General features: G+C 41.3%; 1 protein-coding gene across 1 annotated transcript; it reads left to right on the forward strand.

Moving 5' to 3' along the window:
- Positions 1-834: 834 nt before the first annotated feature.
- On the forward strand, positions 835-15,902 carry TARS1 (threonyl-tRNA synthetase 1). The gene is made up of 19 exons (XM_015615235.3): positions 835-921; positions 1,169-1,249; positions 2,113-2,303; positions 3,349-3,472; positions 4,550-4,671; positions 4,892-5,009; positions 5,937-6,001; positions 6,083-6,161; positions 6,696-6,842; positions 7,717-7,815; positions 8,525-8,691; positions 9,194-9,356; positions 9,445-9,582; positions 10,274-10,351; positions 12,121-12,221; positions 12,334-12,438; positions 13,074-13,146; positions 13,886-14,000; positions 14,636-15,902. Exons 1-19 carry the CDS (start codon positions 901-903, stop codon positions 14,782-14,784), a joined length of 2,136 nt encoding a protein of 711 aa, XP_015470721.1. The 5' UTR covers positions 835-900; the 3' UTR covers positions 14,785-15,902.
- Positions 15,903-21,413: the final 5,511 nt, after the last annotated feature.

The following is a 21,413-nucleotide window of genomic DNA, read 5'->3' on the forward strand; positions in this document are numbered from 1 at the left end:
TTCCCTTGAGACAGGCGCAGGGGCTCCTGTGGCTCGTCTGACACAACCACTTCAGAGTCTCTAATACATATATTTTTGCCCCCTCCCCTGGGAAATCAGACAGTGGTCAATCTGATTTTTTTTTTTTATTTTACTCTCTTTTGCAAAGAGTACTCCCATTCACTGATCCATCCTTGACTGAGTATCTGTGTCAGAGGGAATGGTAGCCAAGTATTCCTGAGGTCTGGAGTGAGTCCAGAGAAAGGGAGTGGAGCTGGGAAGGGATCCGTGTGATGAGGAGAAGCTGAGGGAGCTACGGGTGTTTGGAGAAAAGGAGGCTCAGGGGTGACCTTATTGCTCTATATAACTCCCTGACAGGAGGGCATAGCCAGGTGCGAATCCACCTCTTCTCCCAAGCAACTACTGACAGATCAAGAGGAAGGTCTTCAGCTGCGTCATGGGAGCTTTAGGCTGGACATCGGGAGGAATTTCTCCACAGAAAGGGTGATTCCACACTGGAACGGCTGCCACTGGAACAGAGCCGTGGTGGAGTCACCGTCCCTGGAGGTGCTCAAGCAAAGACTGGACGTAGCACTTATCGCCGTGGTCTACTTGACAAGGTAGCGTTCGCTCACAGGTCGGACCCGATTCCAACTTAATTCGCTCTGCGATTCTTCCCGCAACACCAAGCAGAGCCCCAGACTGCTCCTTACGAGAGCGGGCAGAGCGTGAGCCACTCCTACCCCTCACAGCCCGTCACGGACCGCCTTCCCCTGCACCACCCCAGGGCGGGCCCGAACAGCCCCACGGCCCGCTCGGCTCCGCTGTCGGCGCTGCGGTCGCCCCGGTTGCATCAGCCGCGGGCCGAGCGGCGCCTGCGCCGGGCCGCGCCCGCCCCTTCCCGGGCGGCTCCGCGCGGCCATGGCGGGCACTGACAGCCAGGTGGGCCCGCGGCGCCGCAGCCCTGTCAGGGGCCGGGGGGAGCTCGGCCTCTTCCCGAGGATTCCCCCAGCTCCGGGGGGCGTTGGGATGTGCCCCAGGGAAAAGGAGGAGGGAGGTGGGGGTGCGTAGGCTTTGCGGGACGAGGCGATCGGGTCTTTTCCGCGGTGTATGGAGCCAAGGGGAAGGCAAAGTGCCTTAGGTGTGAGGGACTGCTGGAACATGACTGAATGGTGCTCGCCCTCCGCAGGTGGGCCCTGGAGAAGAGAAGAAAACAGACTGCGGGAAGAAGAAGATGAAGGAAGGGGCTGGCGATGGAGGGCGGTCGGAGGTGAGCAGCCCCTCGGCCGCGGGGGGAAGAGGATGCGGAGGCCTCGTTGCTGCCCTGCGCTCTGCTGGCATTGCTACAGTTTGTCTTTCCGAAGTATTTTATCAGGCGTTACAGTTACGCCTCCGATGGTGTGCCTTGAAGTGCCATTGTTTTGTTTTTTTACATTAAGTTGCATGGGTATAATAGAACAGGTCAGATTCCCATAGCTGGGCTAGGTGATGCTATTCCCTGTGCCTCTTTGCAGCGGGAAGCAGGCAGCAGATCTCTGAGGGGAAGAAAGCCTGTTTAAGGTGCTCTGGTCGTTTTCGTCTTCGTGGTGGGTGAGCACAGGTCCCTCTGACCCCACGGAGGGCCAGCTGCTAGTCAGCAGTGGTCCTGAGCCAAGTGCCTGGCTGTGCCCAGGCGGATAGTCCTGACGTCATTACACGTGTTTAAACTGGAGCCAGTTCCTGTCTGGGTGGCTCAGACTAGACTGTTCCCTCCGTTTTTTGACCTAATAAGAAGTATCTTGTTTTACAAGATACTTCTTGTAAAGTATCTTGTAACTTCGAACTTACACAGTCTTTTCTAGCTGGCTTTTGTCCGTGTATAGTTTATTAGGTGGTGTAGCTGTTTGGTAATATATGTGGTTTAGTGAACAGGTATACAGTGGTACAGATTTCATTAAGCTGTAGCCTTGTGGTATTATGGCATAATTAATAATACATAAACTGAAACAATGGTGATTATTTGTTACATATAATATAGATATTATCACATAGCTACTTATGAAAAGTATATCCGTTGCATTAGCATTCTTGACATGATGTGCTATCAGATTAATAATCAGATGAATCATTTTCCTTTGTCTTTATTATATCCAGCTGAATCCCTGGCCTGCATTTATCAATGAGCGTTTAGAGATGTACAATAAACTTAAGGCTGAACACGATGCACTCCTTGCAGAAAGAGCTGCAAATGACAGTAAACCCATTAAAGTTACATTACCTGATGGCAAGCAGGTTGATGCTGAATCTTGGAAGACTACTCCTTATCAAATCGCTTGTGGGATCAGGTATGTTTGTATTCTGTGATAGTACACACTCCTTTTCAGACAATGAGTTCAAGGGGATGAGTAATGTATAATTTCTTTGTCATTTATCTCAGGTCTTCTCAAAGTATCTTGTATACAATAAACTGAAGGTAACCTGTAGGGTTTTAGTTTGGGTGTGCAATTTTCTTTTGCCTTGTAAAGATGCAGCTTCTAAAATTAAATAATTATAAAACTGAGGTATTTTACACACATTCTAACAGCGTGTTTTTCCATCCAAGTACTGCTGTTGCATTAAGAACTGGTTTGCTAATAAACTACCTAATGGAATGTTAGCACTGCAAACCAATTTACACTGACCTGAGGAAGATGACTTTTGGGTGATGTTTCAATTGATTACAGAGAAATTTAACAGTATGAGTATTCTTCACTTTTATTTGCATGGGAGATATCTGTTAAAAGGAGTGTTACACATCTCCAGAATACACAGTGAACACCCTGACAGCTAAAATTGCCAAGATTGGGTGATTCCTAAAGGTGAAAAATATGGGGTTTTGGGGTTTTTTTTGTCTGTTTTTTTCATTGCTTTTTTTGGTTTGTTTGTTTGTCTAATTTTTTTATTTATTTTTTTTCTTCCTGTCCATAATAAGGTGCCATATCATCAAAACCTTCTTTGCTTCTGTGATTTGGCATCATGAAAAGGGTATTTTGTCTAGTGGGTACAAACAGTAAAGCTAGTATATCAAAAAGGGTATTTGATAACTTTTATGAAAGTGGTATTGCAGTAGGGTTGTGAAGTCAGGTTTATACTTGGAGGACACTGTTTCTAAGTCAAATGTGGGTGAAGGTTAAGCACAGTTTTCTTCCCATATGTGTAGAATATAAGTGGGATTTTTAATGAATGTTCAGGCTAAACTGGTTCTTTATTTAGAATTTATTCATGACATTATGTTCACTCTGAGGACTTCTAAAGTCTTATTCAAACTGGAGGGCAAACAGGAACTTCTGCTTGCTGATTTCAAAATACAATATCCCTTCTTATAATTGTACTTCTGTGTTTATTCTGTAGTCAGGGATTAGCTGACAACACGGTTATTGCCAAAGTGAACAAGGTGGTTTGGGATCTGGACCGTCCTTTGGAAGAGGACTGTTCCTTGGAGCTGCTTAAATTTGAAGATGAAGAGGCTCAAGCAGTGAGTATCTTTCACCAAAACGATTTTTGTGTCAGGTTTACATTTAACTCAGGCTCTTGGAGTTATTTAAATATTTACTGTGTTCAGAAAATTAAGAGAATGAGTTTGTGTTTTAGGTACATCTGCATTTTCTCTTAGTTCCTTACCAGAGGGGTTGTGGTACTATAGATAATGTACATTCTGCTGTGTACTTGTAGGCAAGTCTGCTTGCTGTTGCTGTAGTTCTTGTTAAAAATTTGTATTTTCAGCCTTCATATTAAAGTAAAGTAGGTCTTTTGAACTGACATCTTCAGCACTGATTTTGGGGACAAAACAGAGTACATAAATGCTTTCTATGGAGAACCATAAAAGTATTTAGTAGACTGCTCTTTTTCTTTGTGTATGCAAAAGCAATTACTTTCTTATTTTGGCTACTCAATCAGATAAATGTGCACAGCCAGTAAATTTGTGAATAGTCTCTGGAGAAAAAAAAAAATCAGTTGGTAGAAGAAGTTGTCAGTCAAACTTAACACAGAAGTCTTACATTCAAACTTAGGGTTTTCCTAAATAAATTGGACAGCTTCCAATTTATGATTTCAATTTGTGCTAACCAAGACAGACTTAACTTCTTGAAGTTAAGAGATTTGGTTTTGTCAAAACCTCAGATGTTCTACAAGATGGAGTGTGGAGGATTTCTCATGCATAAGATTCCAAGATTAGAACAACAGCCTTATGTTGAAGCACATCTTTTGATCATTATGCAGATCTAATTGATTAAAGTTTGTAGAAATAAAGGTTTCTGAATTTAGCTTCTTGACAATAGTTACATAATGTTAGCAATAGTTGAAAGTATTGTTTGCTACCAGAATATAAGTTTTTCATTTCCAGTTTTCTGGTGGAAATGCTGCTTTTTGGAAACATTGATGCTGAGGATGAGAGTGCTGCTGGGCAGGTCACTCCTGTTCTGCACACTGCTCTAATGTGGGACATGCTTCAAACATCCTTGGAAGCAAGTGTTTCAGAAAAGGTTTTAAATAAAAAAATCGGAAATGTATTGTGTGTATTCAGACTGATCCCTTCTTTTTTTACATCTGTTAGGTCTACTGGCACTCAAGTGCTCACATAATGGGTGAAGCTATGGAACGAATCTATGGTGGCTGTTTGTGCTATGGCCCACCAATAGAAAATGGATTTTATTATGACATGTTTCTCGAGGAAGGGTAGGTTTTGTATTTTTCTTTATTTAGGAGCTGGGAGTGGGTGGCAGTCACAGCAAAATTTCTGCTGTGTGCTTGTTCCTAGAACAAAGTCATATGTGCTGCTGCAGATGGCTTTGGTTTTTTGCAGGATGTCCCAACCACAAGTTTGTGCATTGCACCTGGATCACAAATTGCAAATGAAAGCAAAAATTACTCACTTCTCTGTGTGTGTTTATTTTAGGGGTGTATCAAGCAATGACTTCTCTGCTTTGGAAACATTATGCAAAAAGATAATGAAGGAAAAGCAAGCCTTTGAAAGACTGGAAGTTAAGAAGGAAACACTGCTTGAAATGTTTAAGGTGGGCTGTTACTAAAGGTTGTTTCTACCGTCAGGCAATCAGTCTTTTAAGTATTTGTAATTTCAGGGCATGTTTTTTTAGTGGTAGAAGAAAGTGTATCAAATTAAATTTTTAAGATTATTAAATTTATAGATAAATATATAAATTTATAAATATATCTAAATTTTTAAGATTATATGTGAATATATATTAAGAAACTCACTTGTGATATTTAAAAAGAAAAAGAAAAAGGAAGTAGTTCGTAGGTTCTTGGAAGTAGGCATTCTGATTTTCTAAAACTGTGAGAATGCTCATTCTTCCCTGGGGTGATCTAACTAAGTTCTGTGAAGCCATATTCTTTATTTACTTCCCAGAAATGTAAATCTGCAGCATATTGTGTATGCAGTTATGTTGGGTTATCTTGTCTGTGGTGATACTGGGACTGCATATGTTACTGCTGCATTCAGAAAGCTTCATAAAGCAATTTTTAGAATAAGGACTTCTATTCTACGAGAGGCCAAGCAACACTAAAACCTAACCCTTTCTCTCTAGTATCTAACTGCAAGTAATTATTTGGCATTCCCAAGATACACGTCTATGAGTTTTCACTATTAGGACATCCAGAGAATCATAGCATCATTCAGGTTGGAAGGTGCCTCCATAGGTTTCCAGTCCAGACCCCAGGAGATGGGGTCAGACATGGAGACACTGAGGTCAGACCAGGTTTCCTGTGTTTGTCCAGTTGGGCCTTCAAAACCTGTGAGGACAGAGAGGGCACAGCCTGCTCTCTGGGCACCTTGCTTCACTACTGTCTGCCCTCCTGTCAGTCTCTTTCACAGGCCTGTTCTGATGCAACATGGCATCATGTTTGCAAATAATTTAAACTGTTGGCCACTTCCCTTTTTTTAACAAGGAATTAACAAGTACATGTGCTGCTTTTCTTCTCAGTATAATAAATTCAAGTGTCGCATTCTGAATGAGAAGGTCAATACCCCAACTACTACAGTATACAGGTAATTATGTATGGATCATAATATTGCTGGATTTATGGTTCTAGGATTAAATATACCAAATAAATGCTTTCCTTTTCTTAGGTGTGGTCCCCTGATAGATTTATGCAGAGGTCCTCATGTCAGACATACTGGCAAGATAAAGACCATAAAAATTCATAAGGTAAGTGCTGCCTTAGAGAAATGTTTTCACTGCCACACTTCAGCTGCTTTGCAGTCTTTGGGCTTAGTCAGGAATGTACTGTGAAGTGGGTAACCTGGCCAAAAACTTGGTGTTACAGACTGAAAATGTTGTATGCTACAATGGTACTCACATGTGAAGCCCATTTAGGTGTCCAGGACCTGCACAGGAGTGTGAGTTCTGTTTAAGGTTTGCCTGAACTGTGTCAATTAGAGTTGATAGTTTTTGCTAAGCTGATGGTTACAGCTATTAGTGAATAAACAGTTGGAACAGGGTAGCTACAAGGCAGATAGGCTTTTAAAAAAGACAAGACCTGAAACCATTTCTACTTACTGTATTTACCTTTAAGGATTTTTCCAGTTTGTGCTCTGAATTTCACATTAAATTTCTCCTCATGCCTTCGTTGTTCCACAGTAATGATTTATTAGTAATTGCATGCCTTTTCATGGCCAGTAGAAATAGTAAAATGTGGAGGCTTCTCCCTTTCTTCAATGTTTCATTTCTTTTTGCATGCAGAATTCTTCTACCTATTGGGAAGGCAAGGCTGATATGGAATCCCTCCAGAGGATCTATGGAATTTCATTTCCAGATACAAAAATGCTGAAGGAGTGGGAAAAATTCCAGGAGGAGGCTAAAAGCAGAGATCACAGAAAAATTGGGCGGGTGAGACAGCTTTTCTGGTAGTGTATTTCAGAAACACTGTATGAATATTAAATTGAAAGCATCTTAAAGACATCCTATACTTGCTGCCACAACCAAGGTGTGACACAATTTTATTTTCAATTGGATTGTGAAGTCAACTGCTTTTCTCACAATTATCAAAGTCCTAAAATAAATAACTTTTTAATGCTGTAAACACAGTGACCACCTTATTGTACACATTGGTCAGAACAGAATATAAAGACTTCAGTCTGCAGCCCATGAACCCTCCAGTCCGGAATGCTCATTCCTACAGTTTGCTGCAGCCTGTTCATGCAGTTATTTCCTTCTGCATGACTTCAGAATCTGCAGTATACAGCTGTGTTTTTCAGTTGGCTGGTTTTTGGATTTGTTTTTTCAGATGGAAACCCCTGTCAGATAAGTAACTGGTAGTTCTGGATAGGGTTAAAGTGCGGGTCGTACATCATGACAAAATACTGAAGAATTCCCCGTATGAAGACCTTAGGTGTGTGCACAGTTTGTAACAACATTAACCAGCTGTAGTTCACACATTCAGTTCAAGTGCAGATAATTAGAGAGCTGTAGAAGCAGAACAAAACATTTTCTTGTCAGTGTGCAGAGGGAGCTGTGGGGGCACAGTTAGGAGTTTAGTGCAGAGTTTTGGGACATCAGTAATGATTTCCTTCTCCTGTAACTGCTGACAGACATAAAAATACTAGTGAAAATGCATCTGGAGTATTGGATATTGCTTTTTTCCCATGTTTTTCTTTTTGAAACTCTGATTAGTGATGCCCAGTCAGTAGCAATTCATTTGAGAATGTTAAGTGAAAAAGTTAGGGTGCAAAGACTATGTTTTTAAAGTAATATTTTCCTGCAGGACCAAGAACTGTTTTTCTTCCATGAGCTCAGCCCTGGTAGCTGTTTTTTCATGCCGAAAGGAGCTTATATTTATAACACATTAATTGAATTTATACGGGTAAGTGATATCTTTTGGAAATTTTGTAGGAGAAATTGGGTAATTTAAAAAAAAATACTTAACAGCATGCTACATTTAACAGTATTAACAGCCCTTCATTATAAGTCATTTTCTAGTTGTGTCAGCCATGGAACTAAAGAAATGTTTCTTTGTTTCTTTGAGTTGGTCTTATCACAATCTCTGCAAAATTATGTTTTATCAGTACTTTATACCTGTAGTTAAAGTTGTGATAAAGGTGCTTTGTCACAGGAATTCTTTAGTACCTAATAGCAGGGCTAAGCTCACACCACTGCTGTTCCATTGATTCATATTGATTTGTTTTAATAAATATACATAATTTGATGTTGTAGACCTATTTGTTTTGAAAATACACACAGGAAAATAATTCTGATCTTCCTGTGGTAATATTTGAAGTCTCATTATTTGAAGTGTCATTACTGTATATTTGGGTTGCAGTGTAACACATCAAGGATCCTTGAGTAATTAGAGACTGCTGCATTGCTTGCAGGGAGGAGACTTGTTCTTGGAAGAAACTGTTTGGGGGAAGGGTGGTGGAAGGGGATGTATGCTGGCACACCCAATTTGAAGTTTTGTCTTCCTTTCTCCCTTTCATATGGCATCATTTTTATATTTCTATGGTAGTAGATCAGAGCCTGTGCTTACCTTTGCTTTCTTTATTACTTATTTTATGTACTGTGCCCACTTCTAGAGTGAGTATCGAAAACGTGGATTCCAGGAAGTTGTCACTCCAAATGTTTTCAACAGCAAACTGTGGATGACTTCAGGGCACTGGCAGCATTACAGTGAGAATATGTTTTCCTTTGAAGTGGAGAAAGAAATCTTTGCTCTGAAGCCTATGAACTGCCCAGGACACTGGTAAATAGATAGCAAATTCAGTTTACCAGAGATTGTGCTAACTGAAAAAAAACAAAAAAACCAAACAAATCCACTCTGCTTCCTCTGCCTGTGTAAATATAAAGAAGGCTATCTTCAGCCTTATTCATTTTGTCAGGAATGATGTAATTACATGTCTTGCTGTCTACATGCTTTCTTCACTTGAGACACTGAGTGACCCCATCATTACAGGGGCATTGCCAGTTTTGTGGCAGTTCAAGCATTCAGGTACTAATGCTCAGTTTTGGGAGTTGTTTAACTCCTCTCTATGAGGAGGGGAAGGCCCTCCAGCTGTATCCAGCTGTATCCCAGCTGTAAAGTGAGATTGTTTTCCTGACAAATGTAGATAAGACTGAAGGCTCTGTCAGTCAGATTACACTGACTGCCTTAGGGGCATGTGCTTCATCACTGGCTGCTTCTCCCTGGCTATTCTTTGCAAATTTTAAGTTCTCAATGAGCTTTAAGTAACAAACTTTTCTTTCAGCCTTATGTTTGACCACCGCCCGAGGTCGTGGCGTGAGCTGCCTTTGCGGTTGGCAGATTTTGGTGTCCTGCATCGCAACGAACTGTCGGGAGCTCTCACAGGACTCACCCGAGTACGCCGGTTCCAGCAGGACGATGCTCACATCTTCTGTGCTATGGAGCAGGTGGGGGCTGCTGATAAATGAAACTGGGTATTATAATCAAGTAAACTGAAATTTCAGTATTTGAGACATGATTTCTATTGTCATCAAGATTGAAGAGGAGATAAAAAGCTGTCTGGAGTTCTTGCGTACTGTGTATGATGTCTTTGGATTTTCATTTAAACTGAATCTCTCCACTCGTCCTGAAAAGTACCTGGGAGATATTGAAGTGTGGAATCAAGCTGAAAAGGTAAAACAATAGTCTTGTTCTTTTCAATGATGTAAGGCTGTCTCTTCTGTAAGAACTTACTGCCTTCTGGGAGGTATAGTGAAGTTGGGCTGGGCATGAGCAATGTTGCTTGGATAACTGCCTTCAGTTCACTCTAGCTGCTATAAATAGTTTGCTCTCAGTATAGAGGCAGTCTCCATGTAGGCATCAAATTAAATCTTTCTCCCTGTCTCCTTTCGATAATTAAAAAGGAGGAACAGAATAAAATCTGGCAGCCCCTGTAATAGACTTAAAGCCATCTTCCAAAAGTGAGGCTGAAAGGGATGGAGTTGGTTACTGCAGGTGTAGTGCTGGGGAGAAGATAGGGCAGGAATAGATATTTGGTGTATCAGGGGAGATTTCGTCTCAGCATTAACTACAAACTTTGAATTTTGTTTAAAAAGTTCTTGTATCTCGGCTGGTGCTTGTTTGGCCTCTTCCAAAATGAGTGCGTTAATTTTGTGTGTTTAAATTTGGACACAATTTTTTTGTTTGTTTTTTGCTGGTCCTCTTCCAGAAGGTCTTTGGTGGTTCCTCTTCCCTTTTTCAAAAAATAAATGTGTTTCAGCAGTAATTGAGAAGTAGTGGGAATTTGGAATCACCTATTTGTAGTAGCTGGCTGTCCTGAAACTATAATGTGTAATGAAATACTGCGTGTGTCCTTTATCTCCAGCAACTTGAAAACAGCCTCAATGCCTTTGGTGAGAAGTGGGAGTTAAACCCTGGTGATGGAGCTTTCTATGGACCTAAGGTTAGTGTGGGTTGCTAACCCCTAGCTGGATTTGGCTTTCAATTCTGTTTGCAAGGCAAAAGGCTGGGAAGAGGAAGAAATGAATTTTGTTGTTGTTGTCCCATTTTAATATGCTGTCTGACTGAAATTCTAGGTTTTTCCAGATACGTAAACTCTAACATACTTGAGAGAGAAATAATCTTCTGTGATCCTGGTTTCCACATAGTTTTAACTGTTTTAACACTCTTTTAGTTAATTTAACATGAATAAAATATTTGACTACTGCTTAAACAGCTGGCTGGTTTAGTGGGTGTAATGAACACAAGGTGGCACTGTAAGACCTGTTCTAGCAGAGCAACTTCTGCTTTGGAAATAATCCTTCCACCAGTAACTGAATTCTAAGTCGGGAGAAAACCAAAAGTAAACTGATTGGTTAAACAAATTTTTATTCTTTTACACGGTTCCAAGTTGCATTGAGTTTTACTGGTGGGTTTTGGAAATTCAAAAATCTCCATGCATTGATTGTGAAAATTTGTTCGGTTTCCTAAGAACAGTCTCCTCAGTTTGGACAGATTAAGTAGGGCTTTTTAGAAATGTCATTGTTATCTTTGCATGCAAGGACACAGAGCATTATGAAGTGGCTTTTAAATCTTTCCCTAATACACCTACGTTACATTTATATTTGTGTTCTCATCTAGTAAAAGTTCACCTCATTTGTGTTACCATCTAGTAAGCTGGTTCTGATTTCTCTATTTGTATGCCACTTGAATCAGTTTTGGTTTGTGTCTTGTAGGTTAAATGTGTTATAGCAGGTGGTATTTAGTAATTTCTGTATTTGATTGAATGAAGACAAATATACAGGATCCTTTATTAACATTAATCTTACACTTACTCTTCATACAGTCTGGATTTGAAATTAAGTTGTAAATAATTTATTTTTATTAGCAGCTCTTTGGTGACAAGCTGAATTCCAATTAAGTGAATTCTGGATGCAAGATTAAAAGACATCTAGATCTTGAGTTGTTAAAACACTGATCTGTTTGTTTATTAAATAAATTAAAGTAAGGTATACTGCCTCAATATATAGCCTGATATATGCTGGTAAAATGATAAGTAAGTGAGCAACTTAAGGTCAGGAGCAAAAAATAAGGTCAGGACACTATAAGTCTGTTCTTTTTTATAAGCCTTCTCTGTCTAAGTTGTATCACAAGTGTACTAGGGATTTAAGTGTTAGATACAAAAGAAAAGGCTTGACTTGTAGGTCAGAGCAAGTGTTACTGATCCATAGGAGTTCCTGCTGGTAAGTGGGCTGTTTAACAGATTCTTGTCCCATGTTCATGCCCTGACTTTCTAACACAAACTACAAAGTCTTCAAATATTGCATCATAAAGAAATGTAAATTTTCCACTTTGAGGCTGAAGAAATTGCATTTGTGGGGAGGCATGTTCAGTCCTGCATTTACCTTCTGCTGTATTCACTCAGTGAAAAGGCTCATACAAGTTCCAGACTGAAACTCACGAAATATAGTCTGAGACATTAAATGTAGTTGTCCCCTGATATATTATCTCTCTAGTTACTCATCCTGTTTTAGCTCTAGCATCTTTTGCATCGGAACCTGCAAATCACTTAAACCCTAATGAAGACTGAAGTAAAACTATGATGTTTAAAATTGCATAGAATTCCTCTGCATTGAGTGAAACTTTCCATCTCAAAACAATGAATTTGCTTTCAGAGACAATGAATTTTCTTGTCCCTTAACTGTAAAAGTTTTATGTCTTTTTGTTCCTCAGATTGACATTCAGATTAAGGATGCCATTGGCCGCTACCACCAATGTGCTACAATTCAGCTTGACTTCCAGTTGCCAGTCAGATTTAACCTCACCTTTGTCAGGTAAGCATCAGGGCTGGGAGTTTCAGTTTCTGTGTAATCTAACTTCAGTGGCACTTATAGGCATAAGAAAAAGAAACAAGAAAAAAAACTTTACAGAAGTTTTTCTTTACAGCCACGATGGCAATGACAAGACAAGACCAGTTATCATTCACCGGGCTATCTTGGGATCTGTGGAGAGAATGATTGCCATTCTAACTGAGAACTATGGAGGCAAATGGTAATGTTGAAAAGTTATTATTCCAGTTCAAGCAAATTCTTCATGTAGGAGAGAAATTATCCCCAAGTATTGGAGAGTCATTGTGGTTTGTTTGTTCCCTGTGTTTGCTAGGGTGACATGCCTGGGAACAGCACAGGGCAATTTTTTCTTAACTGCCTTCCTTACAGATGAAATTATTCAAGATATGGTAGATTGTACATCCATACTGCCAATGCAGGTGCAGTAGGATAACTTTTGCAGCAGGACGGTGTTGTAAAGTCATTTATGTAGATGATCTACTTTACTTGTGTTAATAACTCAGTGGGAGTGACCCCTCTGATTATGACAAGACTCAAAAGTAAAGGTTTTCCTGTACTTAGTTAGGAATGAGCTCAATCAATTAGGCTCTGTTACTGTCATAAAACACAGCAGCAGTCTTCAGTCAGCAAGTGCTCATGCCCACACTGCAATCCTTTTAGACACTAAGTTCTTTTGGGGAAATATTGTAATGAATATAGGGCTCTCATCACCACTGAACCCAATCTGTGCAGCTGGCTTAAAGAGTCTCTTGTGTAGATTTTATTCCTCTCTGTAAATAGCATTTTTTGCACTGAAAAAATACTGAAAGGTGTATAAACTTGTTTTGTTTGTTGAAGGCCACTCTGGCTGTCCCCACAGCAAGTAATGGTGGTACCAGTAGGACCAGCGTGTGATGAGTATGCCCAAAAGGTGATGTATATGATTTCAGGGCTTCTTTTTCAGTATATTGTACTGATCTGAAATACTTAGTTACTAATGATTAATAGTATTTATTTCAGAGACATATTCCAAGTCTTTGCATATTACATTGAGTAATTTTTTGTATCACAGTGATATAAAATTAGCTGCCAAAGTTGTAGTTCTCTTAAAGATGACCTGAGTTATATTTTGGATATGTGAATAACAAATGTTGATCTTTGTGAGACTTTTATTTTTTGAAAACTTAGTTTTTCTCTTGCTTAAATCTGTCCTACCCTTCATGTTCTAATCCCCCATGGCCATGTGCCTCTTGCAGAGCATTAACAAAGATGAAAATGAGTCTTTGCATATTTAGCATCCAGTAAACCTTTGCCTGTAGTTCTTTAAAGCACATTATATATAAATAAAATAGTCTGCAAAATGAAAAAAAAAAAAAAATTATCTCTTACAATCAGTAAGCTCCACCATCCTGTTGCCTTTTACAATATCAAATCACTACTCAGCCCAACATTAGATGTTCACATCACTGCTTACTTGTTTATTGTGTAAATAGCTGCATGATAGCCAATGTATTTTAGTTTCATGAACTGGGCTCATCTCCAATACTGAACCCATGACAATGCCTTTGTTTTAGGGTTCAGGTAATCTGAAATGGTTTAAATCTACAAGTCATGAGTAGTTCATGGTCATGAATATCCAGTACTGACAGTTTAAATATTTTTTTCCTTAGGTCAGGCAGCAGTTTCATGATGCTGGATTTATGGCAGATGTTGATGTAGATCCTGGGTGCACACTGAACAAGAAGATCAGAAACGCTCAGCTTGCACAGTATAACTTTATTCTGGGTAATGTATTGGTTTCCTTGTACTGGGCAGACCCTTTTGTTACAGGATTTGATCATTCTGTGAGCAAGGCAGAGAGTTGTAATCACTGGTTTAGGTCAATTTGTTCCTAAGAGCCTCCGCTGCAGAGAACCCCTCCTGCTGACATCATAGGCATTCCTGGCTTGTATAACTGTCCCTGAAGGGAGATCACTGTGATCCAAGGCTTTATTAATACTTTTTGCTGTGTTCTGGTCAGCGGTATGGGGATAGATATGAAGTCTCTCGTCCTTTATCAGTCAGATTTTAAGTGATTTTCCATCCTCCCAATAATTTATGCTCTTGCTTCTGCTTTATCAAAAGAAATGTGTTTTCATTGGATTCAGCTGTGGTACACTTCTGAATTTGGCATGCATGCATAAGAGAAGCCTATTTCAGAGTAAGAAATAGAGCAGGAAAAATTAGAAACTCATCCTGAAGTACATGATTTGAAGCGGCATGTTAGTCCTGTTGTGTGAATTGGGGATCCAGCATTGGCCTTAAAACCATCTGGGATCCATTAAGAGTAGAAGGCCCTTTGATAGAGAAACTCTGCTCTCCAAGTAACTGACAGAATTGGGAAAAAAAAGTTAATTCCTTTGCCTCTTGATTGTTTCTAGTTGTTGGGGAAAAGGAGAAGGCAGGGGGAACAGTGAACATCCGCACCCGAGACAACAAAGTGCACGGGGAAAGAACCATTGCAGACACGGTGGAGAGGCTGCTGCAGCTGAAATGCTCTCGTTCCAGACAAGCTGAAGAAGAATTTTAACACCATCTGCTCTACCTGGCATACAGAGAATTTGTAGTTTTCCTAATTTAGTTAACCAGAGTTTTTGTTCTGAGCCAGATTTGAAGTATATTTCACATTTGGACCTCTTGCTTATTTTAATGGGGATCTTTCTCTAGTCAAAAATGCCTCTTTTTATATAAAAAAAATCAAGTTTTTCAAAAAACTCTGAAGTAAAGTTTCCTGGCTTCTAACCAATGAGATGTGAAGCGAGATGAAATTACTTTCTGTGACTGCAAGGGAATATTGAAACATTAATTAAGGGTATCTATAACATTCTAACTGCCCTGTTAAGAATAACATACACTTTGATAACAAATACTTTTCATGCCAGTTTAACAATAGACCTCAGGCTTAGGAACCAGCATAGTAGCTGTGTGCTGCAGCAGCAGCTTCTGGAGTGTCTCCATGAGAGAAGAAAATTATACCTTACTATCCTGTCTCATGGTCTATTACCACTTGTTATTGACTCTCAGAGCTCCCAGTCACATGAACAGGGAGATGAGCAGAGGCCTCCAGCTTCCATTGTGGTTGTTACCTCTGGCAGTGCCTCAGCTCCCAGAGTGTGAGCCATTCCTGACTCCACAGTGGGGCCTTCTGCCACAGAGCACAGGGCTGCTAACCAAAGCCTACCATGCCCCTTTCCAAAGGCAGTCTCTGAAATGTGCTGGCTCTGCAGGTGAGGTCCTCAGAGCTGTAGAAAGGGGATAACACTGTCTGGAAAAAGCAGGGCACAGTAGGGCCAAAGAAGCAGCTGAGGAAACATTAGCATTAGGAACAAAGGGTATTTCTGTTCCTGTCTGAGCTGTCATTACAGCACCTGTCACACAGAAACAAGAATGTACTGAAAAAAACAGGTAGTGATTATTTCTTTAATACAAATGCTACTTTTCACTTTAATAGGTACAGTCCTATCCATGGCACACTTCCTTCCCAAGCCTCTAGTCTAAGGCATTACATAATTAGCAGCCCTTCCTATCTTAATGCTGAGGGATCTCATCTATTAATTCTGGGTTTGGTTTGGGATTTTTCTCTGCATCTGGCTAACAAGGGGCAAATGTCTGTCACTGACAAAAAATAAAATCTCAGTCTGAAGTGTTTTTGCATCTTTATAACTTTATTAACCAACTTGAACAGCTTCAAAAGGTGGTTGATAACAGTTCATTTAAAAAGAAAAAAAAAAGCTATTCCTACAGCCAAAGCAAAGATCAGACAAGTCTGAGTACAGGTTTGAACTCTCACCTTTTGAGAACTTCCATGTCTTTCCTTTTCCATTATTGTCTGGGCAGAAGCATTTCATCCTGCCTTTTCTCACCTATTTTACTCAGGGGTGATGGTCACATTTTATCAGCATTTGATCCCTTAGTGAATTCAGACTCGGCAGACTGTAACCCCAGCAATTTTCAGCAAAATCTATTTCATCCTCCTTTGATTCATGGAGATTAAAGGTTCCATCTAACTGCTGGGGGGAAGAGGGGGAAATTGATTTTCACTGTCTTGCTGCCTTCAGAGTTACTTCTGTGAGGGCTATTATTTTCTGTATTTTGCACCTGCTTTACTTTGCTGAAAAGTGACTGTTGCCCATGCAGTCACTGCAGTGGAAGCAGATGTTGGGTACCCCTGGGGCAAAAGGACTTACACAACTGGTGAAGCAAACCCAGTGTAGATAGCAGTGGCCCAGGGTAAAGGAGACACTAGCTCTGTTCCTGTAGGAATAGTGCTTCGTACTGCCTTTCCACTGGTGTATTTGTTGATTTTCAGAGAGCTCTCCTTTCCTTTTTCTGGGGATCCCTGCACACACCAGTATTAAACTGCCCAGAAACTTCCCAGGATGTGTAATGAGAAGCTGGTGCTGTGCAGCAGAAGCTGCTGCTGTTTATGGCACAGCAGGTGTCAGTTTTGGAGAGGCTGACCCTCTACAGCCTCTCATTTTCTGAGGTTCTGCTCTTGAATACCAGTAGAACAATGGGTGTGTACTATGTGCATGCATCTCTAGAAACCACCCACGGTGCAGTTCAGCACAGCACAGAGCCCCTGCAGGGTGGTGGCAGGAGTGAGGTGCCTGCCTCCAGATCAGGTCAGCGCAGTTCAGCTGTGGACATGCACAAGTAGAGCTGCCTCTGAGGCTGTGCTTCCCCCAGCCCTTTCCCTGCTCGAGTAGCAGCCTTCAGCAGTGCTCCTGCTGGCTGCATCTGGCTTACAGACACCACCACAGGAGTTAAGGGCCATAAATCTTCCTCAGCAGCTGGGGGCTGGTTGAGCACATGCCAACTCGAGATATGTCTGGTATGCAAATATTACTGTGAATCGTCTTATTCTATAAATAGTTGACAGCTGAGGGCCTGTTGGGCTCTGCTTTATGACAATGGGCTTCATGCCAGCATGTCCCCTTGAGTAAGGATTCTGCTCAAGGGTAATCCTTGAGGTTGGGAGAATCCTTGCCACAACAGAGTCTCAGCAAATGATTAACAGCATGCTAAACTTTGAAATATTGGCTAAGTGCTTCAAAGGATGGACTGTGCACATGTAATCCTTTAGGCAGAACCTGTTCACTGAGTCTAGGACTAAACCTGGATCCATCTGCACTTAGACTCCCCTCAGAAAGGAACTTTGAATTCATGGGGATCCTCCCTGAACCTCATGACTCAATGGCAAGTAGGGTCTCTTCAACAATTTTGCCTGATCCCATTCTCTATGCAGTGAAAATCAAGTAAACCTTGCCACTGAATCTTGTTGAAAAATCTACACATCAAACCTCATTAAATCACTATTTTACATTGATAAATATAATGCTATTTCTTGGTTACAAGTGAAGGGCAGTACTTATCTGTAGCAAACACACTGGACAGGCGCAAACATCACATTCTCTCCCTTGGTTGAACCAGAAATCCTCTGAACAGTGGCTTTGGTCACTGCTTATCATCCTTAGTAGGATAAGCTCCCATCAAAGTACTGTGTGTGTCTCCTAAGGTAGGATAATGCAGCTTTGGTGTCACAGATTGATGATGGGACCACTTATCAAGCAGGAGAGAAGCTTTTATGTAATTCACTCCCGGGTTTGGGAAGGCTGAAGGCCACCTCTCCAGTTTGGCAGCACTTGCTGTAATTACCAGCATTAGGTAAGAGAAATTCAAGTCCTTTGCAATTTGCTTTTCAGTCTGCATTTCCCTAGGCAAGTTTTCATGGGCATTTCCTGTGGGGTATCTGGTAAGGTACATCTCCAACTTGGCTTTACTTCACAGCAAATTTAGTCCATACACAGGACCACTGAGTATGCTGAGTTGAAAGGGACCCACATGAATCATAAAGTCCAGCTCCAGGCCCTGTATAGGACCATCCCCAAAAGTGCCACTTGAGAGGAGCATTGCCAAACGCTTCTTGAGCTCTGTCAGGCTTGCTGCTGTGGCCACTTCTCTGTGGAGCCTGTTGCAGTGCCCAGCGACCCTTTGGATGAAGAACCTTTTCCTGATATCCAGACTAAACCTCCCCTGACATAACTTCAGGCCATTCCCATTGGTCCTGTCAAAGTCACCACAGTGAGGAGATCAGTACCTGCCCCTCCTCTTCCCCTCATGAGGGAGTTGTAACCACAGTGAGGTGTCCCATCAGTCTCCTCTTGTCCAGGCTGAACAAAGAAAGTGACCTTGGCCACCCCTTGTATGGCTTTCTATCCAGACCCTTCACCATCCTCACTGCCCTCCTTTGGACACTCTGTAATGGTTTAACACCTTTCTTGCACTGTGGCACCCCAAACTGCCCCCAGCACTTGAGGTGAGGCTGGCCCAGCCCAGAGCAGAGCAGGACAATCCCCTCCCTTGCCTGGCTGGTGATGCTGTCCCTGATGCCCCCAGGACAGCCCTGGCCCTCCTGGCTGCCAGGGCACTGCTGGCTCCTGTTCAACTTGCCATGGACCCACAGCCCCAGATCCTTTTCCATGGCACTGCCCTCCAGCATCTCCTTCCCCAGTCTGTCTGTACATCCAGGGTTGTCCCATCCCAGGTTCAGAGTTCAGTTTTTCCCTTTTTGAGTTTCATGCAGTTGGTGATTTCCCAGGCCTCTCATTTGCTGAGGTCTCTCTCCGGGGCCTCTCTGCCTTCAAGGGAGCCAACAGCTCCTCCCAGTTTTGTATCATCTCTGAACTTGCATCTGTTCCAGTTCTGTTTCCCGGTAATTTATTAAGATGTTGAAGAGCAGAGGGCTGAGGATGGAGCCCTGTGGAACCCACCAGTGACAGCTCACCAGCCTGATGCCACCCCAGTCACTGTAACCCTTTGTGCCCCCCCCATCAGCCAGCTGTTCACACATCACAGAAAGTGTTTGTCCAGCTGTGGGCTGGACATTTTGTCCAGAAGCATCCTGTGAGAGACAGTACCTAAAGCTTTGCTGAAATGCAAAAAGTGAGGAGGCACATGGAATGACAGGGAAGATACCTTATTTATAGATCATCCAACTATATACAAATAATGTATGGCAGTAATTTCTGTATCTGTCAGGAATCACTGTGCCAGGATTCAGTGTTCTGTGTAGCTCCTCAGTTCTGCAAACTTCCCTGAAAGAGTTTCCCCTGGATCAGAGCCACTTGGATGCTGCTACTATGAAGAGTAATTCCACTGAGGTGCTTCCTGTCACATCTTGGGATGATAAACTTACTCCATTACACCACTGGGTCAGTCTGATGCACTTCCAGTATTGAGATTCAGTCAGGTATGAATTCCTCCAGAAGCAGTGCAGCATCAGCTTTGGGGAGAACCCAGCTGTGAGATAAACTGTGAATTGCTGTAGGCACCGTTACTTAGTCAGTCTTGCTTTACTACATTTTTCCCACTGCTTCCAAACCCAGTCCATACATGCTCCTTGATAAAAAGGAATTGTTTCATTAAGTCTAACTTTTCCCTGGTGAGACAAGACCAAGATTAAGTGGTCTTTGAAAACTCATTTGAGGTCTTCAGCTCACGTCCTGTGTAATTTCATGATTGCCTTCTCCATCATTTCTGAATTGCACAGTCATCTCTGGCAAAAATCTAAGCAGTTCACCCTCAAATTTGACAATGATAAACTGATGTGATGAAATTAAGAATTGCTAAAGGCTACACTTATTTTAAAAGCACAGAATTTAGGGATTGGTGCTTAAAGAGTATTTATAAAATCATTCAGCCTTTCTACACACTAGTCCCTTCCATCTGCCTTGGACAGGAATATTTTTTCACAGTTGTCTGGATGCAGCTGATGCCTTGTTAGCCACTGTGATTGAGCATGCTCATACAGAATGAGATACATTTGGACTTGAACCAAAAGTTTTCTGTTTAATTTTTTTCATGTAGTCCCTGGAGTAAGGCATGCATTAACAGCTTCTGATAAATCACTGCAAGAACATGTGCTCAGATAAACCAGGGCAGCCAGGGACATTTTGTAGTGTTCTCAGTCATTGAGGGTAAATCATCTGTGCTACATGTTTGGTTTCAGTACATCAAGTATCTGTATCCCTCTGAAAACTTCAGCCTTCAAACTGGATCACAAAGCTCTTCCACAAACAAAAAAAGGCTCTGAGTTGCACAGAAGGTGGCTGTGAAAACTGGGAAAAATACTACCAACCAAACCCAAAGTGTTCAGCATCCCAAAAGGAAAAAAATAATATAATAATTTAAAAATCCCAAAGAAACACAAAAAACTACAAACAAAAAACCCTCAATCAAACAAAAAACAAGAAAACTATATCTATCTATCTATCTATCTATCTATCTATCTATCTATCTATCTATCTATCTATCTATCTATCTATCTATCTATCTCTGTATTAACCATGACAGAGATACATCATGAGACAGCCTCGTCTTCCCCAGAGTCTTTGGAATTGCCTCCCTGAGATCCCCACAGGGACAAGGAGAAACTGGAAGGAAGCAGAGATGAGACAAGAAATATGAACAAAGATATTCCATGCTCTCCCTGTTGACATCCAGATGCAAAGTACAATTAAGCTCCTTGGAGTCAGAACATCCCACCCTGTGAAAGGTTTATCTCACAGATTAGAAGAGAGTATGTTCACTGCGTGCCATTTTGGGGCTGACACTTAAAACACCTTTTGCTATCCATCACGAAAAGAAGTAGGCTTTTAAACCAGACTTTAATTGATTTCATTGCATTCCTGACACGTGACTCTTCATTTTTTAAATACTCAGAAATTACCCTTGGACACTGAGTGTGTATGGCAACATCAGCACAGGTTAACTTAACACTCTGCAAGAGCTTAGATTCAGAATGACAATCTTATGTTTGATGTGTGGCTTTCCAATTGCATGCTTCAGGGACTGACTGTAACCTGTCTAAAGCACATTGCAATAAAAGGAAAATTTCTCTGTGTTTTTTCCTTTACTGGGATATAGTCACATAAAGGATGTGAAATCTCTCTCTCTGAGTATCTGCAAGGATGTCAGGCTGCACACTGGAACAGCTTTGAATATGATTTTTGGAAAAGACACCTTTTGTTGGTGCAGTCATTGAAATACCAAAATGGGTTGAATTGCTGAGCATACCTTTCCAAGAAGCCATTGCCATCTGAGATTAAATAATCACACAATGACATTTCTTAATATGCCCTGTATTTAGCTACAGGA

Source organism: Parus major, chromosome Z (assembly GCF_001522545.3).
Source record: "Parus major isolate Abel chromosome Z, Parus_major1.1, whole genome shotgun sequence".
NCBI classification, from domain to species: Eukaryota; Metazoa; Chordata; class Aves; order Passeriformes; family Paridae; genus Parus; species Parus major.